The sequence below is a fragment of the Chelonoidis abingdonii genome, chromosome 11 (assembly GCF_003597395.2).
Source record: "Chelonoidis abingdonii isolate Lonesome George chromosome 11, CheloAbing_2.0, whole genome shotgun sequence".
Classification (NCBI taxonomy): domain Eukaryota; kingdom Metazoa; phylum Chordata; order Testudines; family Testudinidae; genus Chelonoidis; species Chelonoidis abingdonii.
This window is the reverse complement of record NC_133779.1, coordinates 50,788,495-50,801,751: the sequence shown is the minus strand read 5'-3', so window position 1 is coordinate 50,801,751 and position 13,257 is coordinate 50,788,495. Positions and strand designations below refer to the sequence as shown.

The 13,257-nt window shown below is 48.2% G+C and overlaps 1 protein-coding gene across 2 annotated transcripts; it reads left to right on the top strand.

The window, feature by feature from the left end:
* Nucleotides 1-1,031: 1,031 nt before the first annotated feature.
* On the top strand, nucleotides 1,032-10,925 carry LOC116817624 (cathepsin S-like). 2 transcript variants are annotated; one of them, XM_032767936.2, is made up of 8 exons: nucleotides 1,032-1,382; nucleotides 2,354-2,494; nucleotides 2,660-2,782; nucleotides 4,379-4,528; nucleotides 4,608-4,832; nucleotides 6,088-6,253; nucleotides 8,610-8,712; nucleotides 8,954-10,925. In XM_032767936.2, the coding sequence occupies exons 2-8, from the start codon at nucleotides 2,363-2,365 to the stop codon at nucleotides 9,051-9,053; spliced, it is 999 nt and encodes a 332-aa protein (XP_032623827.1). In that variant the 5' UTR covers nucleotides 1,032-1,382; nucleotides 2,354-2,362; the 3' UTR covers nucleotides 9,054-10,925. The 2 variants fall into 2 exon arrangements, with proteins under 2 accessions (XP_032623827.1, XP_032623828.1); XM_032767937.2 differs by lacking the exon at nucleotides 1,032-1,382 and having other exon boundaries at nucleotides 2,106-2,494.
* The last annotated feature ends 2,332 nt before the right edge of the window (nucleotides 10,926-13,257 follow it).

Here is a 13,257-nt window from a genome sequence, read left to right as displayed (position 1 = left end):
AATACAGGTTGCTCCCGAAGTGTCTCCCCAGCATTCATTCAGACCCTGATTACATCTGTAACCCTTCAGAGGATGGAGTAGGCAAATAAATATTCATCCTTGCAAGCTTGTCATTGCCACGCAGTCTGTATTCCAAGGGTTATTCATAATAGGCATGATGCTTATTTACAGCAGCTGAAGATCTGGCCTGATTTGCACTGCTATGGAGCATTTCATCTGTGGATCTCAGGGTCCATCTCAGCACCCACAGACCCGGATTAATCTTTTGTGGGCCACGGTGCCAGGACCACAGCCTCCCTGCTGACCTGCTCTGTCCACATTGATGTCCTGCCCCACTCAGCCTTTTCCGCCAGAGGCTGTGTCTGCACTCCACCCCAAGGCCCCACTCACACTTGGCCTCTTCCCTTCCAAGGGCCCGTCTGCCGTTTGAATGGGGTGAGGGGGCAGAGAGGAGCATCCGCTGGCAAAAACAAAAGTCAGGGGCTGTGGTTGGGATTATGCCTCATTAGCATATTCAAAGTGCCAATATCCATATGCTAATATGCACCTAAAGGGCATTTCAGTTCAGCCCTGTGCACCCAGGAAAGTGCATGGGTGCCTCTGAACATCCCACTCAATGCCGGCTGCTCAGGCAGTTGAGGTTAAACCAAACACCGGCTTAGAGAACACGCTGGGTGCCCAAATGCCAATGAAGCAGGCACCGGACTGAGACTCAGGAGATGTAGGTTCTAGTCTCTGCACTAGCACTGCCCTGCTGGGTGACCTTAAGTAAATTGCTTCCCTGATCTGTGGCTCAGTTTCCCCCTGACCTTTGTTTGTCTTGTTTATTTAGCTTGTTAGCTCAGGGAGGCAGGCTCTGTCTCTCCCTCTGTGTTCATGCAGAACCCTGCACAACAGGGCCCTGATCTCAGCTGTGATCTTTAGGTTTTACCATAAAACTGATGATCACTTAAACCCCAAAAGGGAGGTCCCAGCAACTGTTTGCACCTGTCTGAGCTTTTGAAAATGTTGACCCTATTAGTTTATTTTTTAACTCTCCAAATCATGTGCTGTAGGGTCTGGGAAGGGAAGGAAAAACACCTGATTTTAGTGGTCTGGGGCTGGGGATTGAAAATCAGCCTGCAGCCATAGTGAACATCCCTAGTTTGATACAGTCACAGTAAAAGTGAAAGCAGAGGTCCTGTCATTTCCTCATTCACAGTCCCATGTGATGAGCCTGGCAGGGCAAATCGAACTCCTTCTTGGCATTCAGTCAGAGCAGGAACGGTGTTAGGGTTCACTCAGCCGCCAGCCTTGGGAGGAGAATTCACGGGAATTCTTGCTGCCTGCTGATCAGTTCAGGATTCCTGCCTAGAAATCTCCACCAGGCGAACTCCCGTCAGGTATGTTTGGCTTTTTCTTTTTCCCCTTGTACTTTAAATCTCCTCTTTGTTGTGTTTGAAACTATGTGTTTGAGGAAGTAAAATCAAGAAATGGCGTTTTGTATTTTGCTTGTAGAGAGTTTGCATCTGCAGACACCCATGTGTATCAGTCTTGTCTTTCTAACCACATATAAACCTCTCTCTCTTCCAATAACTCCCTCTAGCTATCTATTCAACACACGCTCTCTCTTTCAGTCGCCATGCACCCTCTCTATCTATTCTCATACACCCTTTCTGTCTTTCTAGCCCCATACAAACCTCCATCTTCCTTTCTAGGCTGGAGTGTTCAAAGGAACTTAGGTGAGAGTCAATGGGATTTGGGTGCCTATCTCCCTTGAAAATCACTTGGGCTCCTTTGAAAATCCAAGCCCTCTTCACCTAAATCTCTCTGGGCCAGATCCTCAGCTGGTGTAAACCAGCTTTGCTCTAGTGACCACAGTGGAGTGACACCAGTTTACGCCACCTAGGGATCAAACTCATTGACCTCAGTGAAGCTACATCAATTCCCACCCCAGCTGGGAATGTCTCCAACTTTCGCTAGCTCTATCCCTCCCTCCCCGCTGGATCACCTTATCCCAGGCTCTGATGCCCATGTCCAGGTCCAAGATCCGTTCAGGAGCTGTAGAAGTAGCCGGGTGATTTTATCCATTGATCCAGCTCTGTTTTCCTTTCAATTGTGTTGTCGTATGGGGTTCCAGGAAGCCCCTTCACCTGCCCCCTCGCCCCCAAGGTACAAGCTGCCAGATGGCTCAGTGTGAGAGCTGCTGCAGGATCACTGTTTCCTTCTTGACACTTTGCTCATGGCAGAGAGAGTGGAGAAATCTCAGCAAGTCAGTGCTGGATCTTTTGCACCATCACTGAGTGGAGGAAATGGAGACACTTGACTTAACCACGCAGATATTATCTTTCACCAGCCTTCTCTCTCCCCCCAGCTGGGCAGAATGAAGCTGTTGGCTTGTATCGTCTTGGCCTCTCTTGCTGCTGCTGCTACTGCACATCTACACTCAGACCCGACGCTGGATAACCACTGGGAGCTCTGGAAGAAAACCTATGGCAAGCAATACAGCCACAAGGTAGGCTCTGTGTGGCTGTGGGGTTAAAGTGGGGGAGGGGGATTTCTGTCACCATCTCCCCTCAGGGCAGCAGGTATCTAGCTGTAGAACTATAACTCATTTATACCGGAGATGTTTTCCTCCTGGCTACTGCATAGTAACATGGGGGCTGTGCTTTGGTTCCAGAAAGAGGAAGGGGAACGGCGCGTGACCTGGGAAAAGAACCTCAAGCTCGTTATGCTGCATAACCTCGAGCACTCACTGGGCCTGCATTCCTATGAGCTGGGTATGAACCACCTGGCAGACATGGTAAGTTAAAAAAAATATCGCTACAGAGCAAGTGACTGGGCATCTGGGAATTATCTGTATTTCCCTGGGGGTGCTGTGGCCACAGAATGTAACTGAATCAGGGGCAGAATAAGCTCCATACAGTCCAGGGTTAGTATGAGTCTTGCAGAGGTCAGCCACAAACCACACCACCCCTATGCATCCTCCAGCAGCAACCTGCCCCTGTCACCACTCCTGAGAGCTGTGCAAATCTTTGTTCTACTTGCTTGGGTTAGGGGTGTGTGTGGGAAATCTGCCATCAGGGGGGTAGTCCTGATTTTTTTAAGTGCAGGTACTCCATCACCTGCTAGCCCGCTGCTGGTGTGACCCCTCCTTCTAGCATGTTTCTGTGTCAAATGGCATCCTCCAAGCAGTGTGACCTTGCACATACAGTGCATGTGAGCTCAAAGGTGTGGGAATTCCATTCCCACAGGGTTCCTGCTTCTCTACCTTACTGTGTCTGCCACCCTGCCTTACCCCCATGAGAAATGTCACGTGTGGAATAACACACAACCTGTCTGTTAGGCCGTTGCTGGTTAAAGAAGTTGTTCCTTTAACTGAAATTGCAGGGGCCTATGCCTCAGATCCTGTTACTGCCAACACCAAGCATTCAGAATATAGGAGTCAGGCCCCTAAAATCACCGGGGGGGGGGGGGGCGGGAGGTGTTAAAAATTCTGGGATTTAAAAAAAGTCTAAGTCTGGAGGCTCTTTTTATTTGCCTCTGGGATTTGCGCTTTTAAGGGTTATGTTTTCCTGCAGTTCTCCACAGATATAGGAGAGATGGAAACTTAAAAAAAAAAAAGCCGAAATTCTTTGCAATCTCACAACCGCCTCCCCTCCACATTGGTGCTTTAAGGAAAACACCAGATATTGTGACACTCTCAATAAAATCAAGAGACTTGGCAATGCTGATGCTCCTGGGTAGAGCTATGTGAAGAAGAGATTTTTTTGGTTTAGTGGCTGAAAAATCAATCAATCAAAAGTTAGTTTCAGATGGACCAGAAATGGCAATGGTGAAATGAAAAAAAGATGAAATCAATTCATTTAGGGTTGGACAACACGTTTAGTTTAGTTTTCTAGATTGTTTTACCTTTTTAAAAAACAAACAAATGAACTGGCAGTAAAATTTGAACTGAATTGAATTTTGAATCCAAACATTTGGGCTAGTTTTGAATTTTTTTTTCCCAGCTGAAATAATTTTGCAAATTCCAGGTGAGTTCACGCAATGTTTCAATCGATCCAAATATGCATACTTCAGACAAAAAACATTTGTTTTTGTCTGAAAACTTTACGACAGCTCTAGTCCTGAGTTCTATCCCCAGCTATGTCCTGGGGGAGGAGGATTAGCATGTGAAGAATCACAGAATCCAGAGTTCCTGGCAAACAAAGCTACAGCATGGGCTGATCCCCAGCATTCAGGCGTGCTCATATTTTCACTCCATAAAGGAAAACACTGTATCAATGAACAAGAGTTGAACCTAAGCTGCAGTTTGTATCTGAATGTCCCCAGTGTTCGGGGCCAATCTGTACATTGAAGCGGATGTCAGTCTGAAGGGTGTGTGTGTTCTTTTAACTAGACCAGCGAGGAAGTGGCTGCTTTATTAACTGGAGTGAAAGTTCCCCACCGATCTGACTGGAATTCCACCTACAGGCCTCGCCCTGGCAGCAAAGTGCCTGACTCCATGGACTGGAGAGATAAGGGATGTGTTACGGATGTGAAGTATCAGGTGAGAAGCTCAATCTGTTCCCCTCCTGACGTGGGTGCCCATCACAGCACTGGCTGAACGCATCTCTCTGGTTTTTCAGGGGTTCTGTGCCTCCAGCTGGGCTTTCAGTGCTGTCGGTGCCCTAGAAGCCCAGGTGAAACTGAAAACTGGAAACCTGGTGTCTCTCAGCGCACAGAACCTAATCGACTGTTCCACAACGTATGGGAACTACGGCTGCCTGGATGGATATGTAACCAGAGCCTTCCAGTACATCATCAATAATAACGGCATTGATTCAGATGCTTCCTATCCATACACAGCTCAGGTGGGTATCACACAGAGAGCGTCTGTCTACACTGCACACTAAGCCTGGGTTCTGACTCAGGTTTGAACCCAGGCTCCCCTTCCATCCACACACACATCAGTCTGACTCACGTCAGCAAGCACTCAAGCCCGAGGTTTTAGGACTCTGCTGAGAGAATGGGTCAGAGTCCAAGTCCTGCTGTGACTTGGTTCTAAACCATGTCATTTTGCAGTGTGGACACTGCTGAAGCCGCAGACCGAAGTCAGAAAGTCTGCATGGTGCAGTTAGCAGGCTGTGAGATCTGGATCCAGCAACTGTAAACCCAGGTTTACAATGCAGTGTTGATGCTCAAACCTGGGCTTGGAAACACTGGGTATGTCTACACTGCAATGTAAGCACAGGGTCTGAACTCAGGCTCAAGCCTCACCTCCCTTCCATCTACATAGAAATGGAGATAATCGAGGGGTTGGATGCAGGAAGGTGCAAGCCTGAGTCAAGCTGGGACTCAGGGTTCAAGCCCTATTGGTTTGCAGCACAGATGCAGCTTTACTGTATTTATGCTCTGGGAGTCCATCCAAAGTGTCTCACAATCCCACATTTTTTGTCTTCTGCCCAGTAAAGTTTGGTGGACAGTCAAATTTTCCCATGGTGCACTATGAACAAAGGACTGGAGCGGCCACATTTTGTGAGGGTGCTAGGAAGTGTGGGATACAGTGCTTGGACTCTGCCCTGCATAACGCAGTGGAGCCCCAGGTTTGGATCCAGGGTTTGACAATTCCTAACCTGGGATTACAAATGAGTGTAGAGTCTCAAGCAGTAGGTTACCGAACCCAGGATCCCATATTTCCCCTCTCCCCCCTAGAAATGTCAAAATGCACCATTTGGGCATTTCCAGCATGAACCATTTTGACAGCTCATTCTGAAATGACATTCAAAAGGTTTCATTTGACCGGAATGAATTTTTTTATTTATTTTTTGTTTCAGTGAAAAAAACTAAAGAAAAAATTATGCTTTGATTTGAAACAAACAGACTTTTTAATTTTTATTTTTCCGGGTAAGTCACTGAACTGAACAATCAATTAGTCCCTCAGCTCTGATCTCGATGGCCAGAGACAGAAGGAATGCCCCAAAAGGAGCAGCAGTGGTCTAAGAAATGAGAGGGATTCAGACAATGGAGGGGAATAGAAGGGAGATAAAAACAAATATTGTGAGTGGGTCAGATGTTCATGCCAGAGGCTGAAATGTCCTTGTTTCATCTGCTCTTTGCCCCTGCCAGTCCGGAACGTGTCATTATAACCCTGCCACGCGAGCCGCCACCTGCTCCAAGTTTGTTGGGCTCCCGCATGCTGATGAAACAGCCCTGAAGGATGCCGTAGCCAATATCGGACCTGTGTCCGTCATCATAAATGCGGCAAAGCCTTCGTTTTTCCTGTATAAGTCAGGTACATTCTCTAAGCTAGAACATCTCCTGCCCAGTGCAGTACATAGTTTGAAGCAGTGATGTCTTTGCTTTCTGTGGACTGTCTCTTTAAATTTGAATTGGAATGTGGAGGAAGTTGCTATTTGTTCTGCAGCATGTTACTGAGGAGACGCGCACATCATGCTCTTCCCATGAAGACCTGGCTTTTGTTTCTTGTTATTTCCTGGAATCTTTTGGACCCTCGATAAATTGCAGTAATTATAAAAGTAAAGCCCCAGGTGGGTGAAAGCACGTTTTGCATTTTGTGAGTGGCTCCATCATGTGACTGCTTGGTTCAATGTGTGTTACATGTCCCCCTCTGGCAGCTGGCTAGAGGATAACAGCCTAGTACTGCTGGAAGCTAATCTTTTTTTTCTATACATATGGCATGTCTATACTGCATACTACTGCTGGTGGCGTGCAGGGGAGGTGTAGCTATACACAGCAGTGAAAAGCAGCCTGTGTCTGCACTGCGCTGTGTAGCTATGCACAGCAGTGGAAGGTTCTGGCACTGGAGGCAGTGGGAGCTATCAAAGTTTTCCCCACTACCTCCCGTTGCTGGAGTCGTTCCTACGGCAGGAAAAGGCCACAGCAGAAGGGAGGTAGCAATGTATGACACTGCTAAAAATAGCAGTGTAGATGGGAGAGGCCTGCTTGGGCGTGTGGAGAGCCATGTAGGGTATATACTCTAAGGGTTCAGGTGTGTCTTTACTCCTCTAAGCCATCTACACTGCTGTTTATACCTGTGTGGAGCGTATATAGTCTATACGCTGCCATAAGGAGTGTGCAGTGTGCACATACCCTAGACTGGAAGCTCTTTGGGGCAGGGACGATGTTTTTGTTCTGTGTTTGTACAGCGCCTAGCGCCATGGTGTCTGGTCTATGTCTGGGGCTGGCAGGTGCTACTGTAACACAGATTAATAACAACAACAAATGACCGGAGATGCTCCTTTAGCTCAAAAGGTGCTTCAAGGGCTAATGACCCCAGGTTCAATTCCTGGCGTCTTACAGTGTCATTAAAATAGCACCCCAGTGTGGACCCTTCACTCATGTTAATGTAATGCCAGTGCGCTGGGGTGGGCAGCAAGGACTGGGACTTCTGGATCTTAACCCATGAGATTTTCTTGCTGGAGCTAAGAGACCCAACCTCTTTTAGACAAAGCTGTGGCAGGCTCATCAACCTTTCTGTGGCCCAGGCACCACTAGAGGGAGACAGAACACCCCACCGAGTGGGCGTGGCTTATATTAACCTGTGCTTTTTAAAATGTGTTTTGTGGGTTGTATTTATCTTCGCCCTAGCAGGCACTGTCCAAAGGCACTGAAACAATTTGTACAGTGGGGGTGCTAAGAGCCATTGAACCAAACTGTAAACCCTGTATATAATGGGAACCACTTCAATGCAGGGGGTGTGGCAGTGTCCCCAGCACCCATGGCACCGTCAGACATTGTGGGGCCAATTTTATGCTGCACCAGACTCAGCTCAGGTCTGGTCTAAAATGGCCTTTCAGCCCAGTTCCGGGGTTGAGACAGCATGTGGGATAATTTAGGCAGCCTTGGGTGTTGCATAAGATATGGCAGCCCAAGTCAAGCTACCTGCTGGGAGCAGCACCTCACAGACTTGCTGTAGACTCTAACCCCAGCTGGAACGTCCCCTACACCAGAGCTTCCAGAAGGGGGCCTCCTAAGACAGTTTGTGGCTGTCTGACTCGGTTCCAGTTCTGGGGGAATTCTCCCCTGGCTAGATTTGGGGCTTTTAAGGCAACAGTGTGAGGGGACCATAGTGGGAGGAAGATTCCTTCCCGGCATTAATAGGAGTTGGGATACTGAAATAGCTCAAGGGACGGATGGGATAATGGAGGCTTTCATTGCTAGGGGGATAGTTCAGCTCTACTGGTCAGACGTCCTTTCCTAGCTGACATCTCTTTGGTGGCCTATAGAGGGTCTGAGTCTAGTTGTTGGGGGAGGTGCCCACCTCACACTAGCCAAGTTGGCCGCCTCAGTAGGAGAGCCCATGATTGTACAGGGTATGAAATTAAACTTCCCAGTGGACAATGTGCTGGACTGGGGCTGAGGAGAGCTGGGTTCTATTCCCAGGGCAAGTCACTGCCTGCTCTGTGCCTCAGTGTCCCCATCTTCACAATGGAGATAATGAGACGGACCCGCTTTGTGACCTATTGACAAAAAGAGTGAGGGATTGTTATTCTTACCCCCTTACAAGAGACCATGTTGGAGGCACGTTGGTACCATGTGGGTGCTGTTGCTCACAACAGCTTTACTGAGCAGAGGAGTCCCTGCTGGCTTTTTTTCCTCCCATGTGATGATGAATTCTTTCCTTCCAGGAGTCTACGATGATCCACATTGCACTGAAGAGCCAAATCATTCAGTTCTAGTTATTGGCTATGGCACCCTGGATGGGAAGGACTTTTGGCTTGTGAAAAACAGGTAAAAGAAAATCCATCACTGAGCCGTATTTATCTATAGACTAACTTGCTCCTGGGATATGCGTGGAGCATGAGTAAGCTGTGTAGAGCTGTGCATGTATGTGTCTGTACTAGTGTGAATTGGATGCACTTTGTTAAACAGCTTGAAACACATGTGAAAATGGGGGAGAGGAACCCTGCCTATAAAGAAAGATGTTTTATTCTCTTAATGTTTAATTCTGTGTTATATCTCTTTCCAACAGCTGGGGCGTAAAGTTCGGTGACAAAGGGTACATTCAAATGTCCAGGAACAAAGGAAACCAATGTGGGATTGCCAGCTATGGTTCTTATCCACAAATATAGAGGGATGCTCTGCTTCAGACTGCACTCTGGAGATGTGGTCTGTTAAACTGCTAATCTTAGCCTTGCTGTAATCTAGCTGCTCTGTTTGAGAACAGTGAACAGGCTCTAATGGCAAAATCCTCCCATCAGATCCATCCGATGGATCTGAGTTAAGCAGTCGTAATGATGAATGATCGTGATTGGTCTGGTCCGGAATTTGGGCACTTTTAGCTCACTCTCCCTATCCCACAAGGGTGTTTGTAAATGATTAATGTCTATGCATTGCTTTGCGCATGTGAAGTGCTATTTCAGTGCCAAGTATTGTCACTGCTGCTGTCTCAAAATGTGTTGGAGTGAAGGCCATGTCACACGGATATAACTAGTCCAGGAGCTGGCAACCTTTCAGAAGTCGTGTGCCGAGTCTTCAGTTAGTCACTCTGATTTAAGGTTTCGCGTGCCAGTAATACATTTTAACGTTTTTAGAAGGTCTCTTTCTAGAAGTCTATAATATATAACTAAGCTATTGTTGTATGTAAAATAAATAAGGTTTTTAGAATGTTTAAGAAGCTTCATTTAAAATTAAATTAAAATGCAGAGCCCCCCCGGACAGGTGGCCAGGACCCGGGCTGTGTGCGTGCCACTGAAAATCAGCTCATGTGCCGCCTTCGGCACACGTGCCATAGGTTGCCTACCCCTGAACTAGTCCATGTGGTAGAGTTGCCAAAGCCATGTCAGAGGTGAAGAGGCTCAGTAAATGGAGCAACACATCCTAGCCACATGTGGAAAATCCATACAATACAGGTTACAGAGCAATCATTAGCAATCCGGGAGATCAAACAAACTATGGACACTCCTTGCAGGGGGGAACTTGTTTTCCATGGCTGCACAAAATTGGGTTGGTATCTTGCAATGCTGCTCCCATAAGTCTTATGCAAAGACATTAGCACACCAGCAGTCAGAAATGACCTGATATCGCCTTGTGCCACGGAGAAGGCCAGCCATGGAGCCAAGTGCTGCTGCTGTTATAAAATGTGACCTGAGTGAGGTCAGCCTTTGCCACCTGCAGCACTTGGACCAAGGACACGATGCAGAGATGAAAGGCCTGATTCTCTCTCCCACTGCACAGCCATTTACCCCTGTGCAAAGTAGGTGTATAATGTTGCTCAATCAGAATAGCAGCAGTTTTCAGTCGAGGTATACGTGACTGCACAGGATGCAAAGTAGCAGGCCCACAGGCTGTAAATCTAGCTACAGGTTTGGCACAAATGACTGAATGAGCAAGAATGCAGAGTGAACCTGGAATCCACACCCTCAGCTGCCAGTGCCAGCACAGCACTGGGAATCACATCTGCTGCCCTGCTCTACTCCATGGGCTGTGGGGGAGCCCTGTTTCTGGATCTGACCTACTTTGTAATAGGATTTGCAGACACCTATTGACGGAATCCTTGTGGGATTCAGTTTCAGAGTGAGGTCACACATCTCTACAGCACATGAAATGCATTCTTTTCTCTCCAGTTCAGCAGTGAGGTTGCTATGACACTCCAGATCTAATCTCATCTGTAAACAATGGATGCAATAGAAATTACACATCCTCTTCCAAAAGGAAAAAATATATATTCAATTGTCTGTGAAGTTTAGGCTCAGGCCTTGGCTACACTTGAGAATTACAGTGCTGGTGGTGGCTTTACAGCGCTGTAACTCACTCCCTGTCCACAGTGGCAAGACACATATAGCGCTGTATCTTCCTGGCTACGGTGATGCTTGTACTCCACTCAACGAGAGGAATAAAGAGAACAGCGCTGGGGTGCCAGTGTAAACAGTGATTAATCTTACTACACTGTAACTGACCTCTGGAAGCTTCCCATAATGCTTTTAAGTAAAGAACTCTCTTTGTTTTGTTGTGATGCTTCTGTTTGTTTTGTTGTGAACCCGGAGCTGCTTATCTAAAAAAACAAACACAGGTCCTGTTTGCTGTGAATGAGCTCCCTTTGGAACGCCCACAGCTGGTGTTTGCTTGAAGAGGGAGCGAAGGAAGGGGCTTGAGGAGAGAAGCAGCACGGCGGGCGGGAGGGGGGAGTCCGTTTCGGAACAGCTGCTTATCTGGTCTGTGAGGAAAAAAACAAACAGCTGCTGTTTGCTTCCAGTGAGTGAGTGAGGGGTGGCGGAGGGGGTCAGAACTTGCAAGGCAGGGAGATGACACAGAGTCAGCTCCAAAAATCCACTCACTCTCTCTCTCTCTCTCCTGCACATACTCCCTGTCACACTCCACCCCATCTCCCTCTTTTGAAAAGTACGTTGCAGCCACTTGAACGCTGGGATAGCTGCCCATAATGCACCGCTCCCAACACCACTGCAGATGCTGCAAGTGTGGCCACAACAGTGCGCTGACAGCTGGCAGTGTGGCCACACTGCAGCGCTTTCCCTACACAGCTATACAAAGACAGCTTTAACTCCCAGCGCTGTACAGCTGCAAGTGTAGTCATATGCAGGGCCGCCCAGAGTGGGGGGCAAGTGGAGCAATTTGCCCCAGGCCCCGGGCTCCGCAGGGGCCCCAAAGAGAACAACCGAGGCTCCCACCTCCGCCCCTCTCCTGGAGCCTCAGCGCAACAAGCAGCTGTCATAAACAGATAGCTAAGGGTTAATGTTTTTTACTGTAAAGGTTAATTCAGGGACCACAACACCTGACACAGAGGACCAATCAGGAAACGGATTTAAAAGCTCAGGAGAGGAATTTTGGGGTGTGTGTCTTTTGTCTGTCTCTCGGCTATGAGAGCGGATCTTTCTATCTTCAAGCTCTAATTCTTCTGTTTCCAGTGTGAGTACAGTATAGACAATATAGTGGTTTTTATTCCTTTTTGTATTTACATGTGGTGTAGTTGCTGGAATGTTTTTAATTGTATTTCTTTTTTGAATAAGGTCTGTTATTCATTTTTTCTTTAATCAATTGACCCTGTATTGTCAACCTGATACAGAGACTATGTTTATGTGTGTTTTCTTTCTTTTTAATAAAGCTTTCTTTTAAGACCTGTTTTGAGTATTTCTCTGGGTAGGCTAAGGAAACGAAGGGAGGGAAATTCTCCTTGTGTTAGATTTACGGAGGGTGAATCTGTGCAGCCTCAGGGGAAGAAGGAGGGGTGGGGGGAAGGTGAAATTGTCTCGCAAGTTTGTAATTCAAGGAGTTTAAGTACAGTAATCTTCCAGGATAACCCACGGAGGGAAGCCTGGGAGGAAGTAAGAGAAGACAAGGGGAGGGGGGTTTTTATTTTCCCCTTTTGTAAGACTCAGGGCTTCTGATCTTGGGGTCCCCCAGAGAAGGTTTTGGGAGACCAGAGGGAGCGCAAGCCCTGGAATCCTGGCTGGTGGGCAGCGATATCAGATCTAAGCTGGTAATTAAGCTTAGACGGTTCATGCTGCTTCTCGGTTATGAACGCTAAGTTCAAACTTAGTAGGAAGCTACGACGTTCCGCACGGCGCGCCAAGCGTCCATCCTGCGCACCACTACTAGCAGCTTCCCGCCCGCCGAACCGTGTGAGTCAGAAAGGGCCGGGTGCAGCTCCAGGCTGAGCGAAGGAGCTCAGGAGGTCGCAGGAGGCTCGCTGCAGCTGTCATCAGGGGTGCGCTGAGCTCTGGGATGAGCCGGGGGCAGGGAGTCTTGGGGTCAGTCAGGGAGGGGGCAAAGGTGGGAGGGCGTCATGGTGACAGAGAAGGGGGGGTGGATTGTGGGCGTTTGGGGGTTGTCAGGACTGTCAGTGGGGGGTGGGATAGGGGTCGCGGCAGTCAAGGGGGACAGGGAGCAGGGGTGGGATCCGGGTGGTGGTGATTGGGTGGGGTCCCTGCGGGAACGTGAGGGGATCAAGGAGAAGGAGGGTCAGGGATTCTGAGAGGGGCAGTTGGGGGAGCAAGGACGTGGGGGGGGTCAGATAAGGGGTGTAGGGCCAGGCTGTTGGAGGGATGCAGCCTTTCCTTGCCTCGAAAGCTCATTCAGCAGTTTGAGCTGCAGAAAGAGCCAAGCCTAGGTCCCTTTAGGGCTACCATCCCTTTTCACTTTCTCAAATGCCAAATTATAGTCATGATCCCTTTCAATATTGGTACCCGTGCATATAGGGATGATTTCATGTCAGGGGAGGTAGCTTCATTTAAAATTACCACTGGAGGAAGGATCACAGAGAAGAGCAATCCTTCCCAACGCCTACCAATGGAGGCCCCCCCCTCCCCGCATTCCCCT

Bases quoted from the DNA above. Each gene is read 5' to 3' on its own strand.
- LOC116817624 (XM_032767936.2), top strand. From the start codon at position 2,363: ATGAAGCTGTTGGCTTGTATCGTCTTGGCCTCTCTTGCTGCTGCTGCT. The intron at 2,783-4,378 runs GTAAGTTAAAAA...TCTTTTAACTAG, and splicing joins TGAACCACCTGGCAGACATG to ACCAGCGAGGAAGTGGCTGC. The intron at 4,529-4,607 runs GTGAGAAGCTCA...CTGGTTTTTCAG, and splicing joins TTACGGATGTGAAGTATCAG to GGGTTCTGTGCCTCCAGCTG.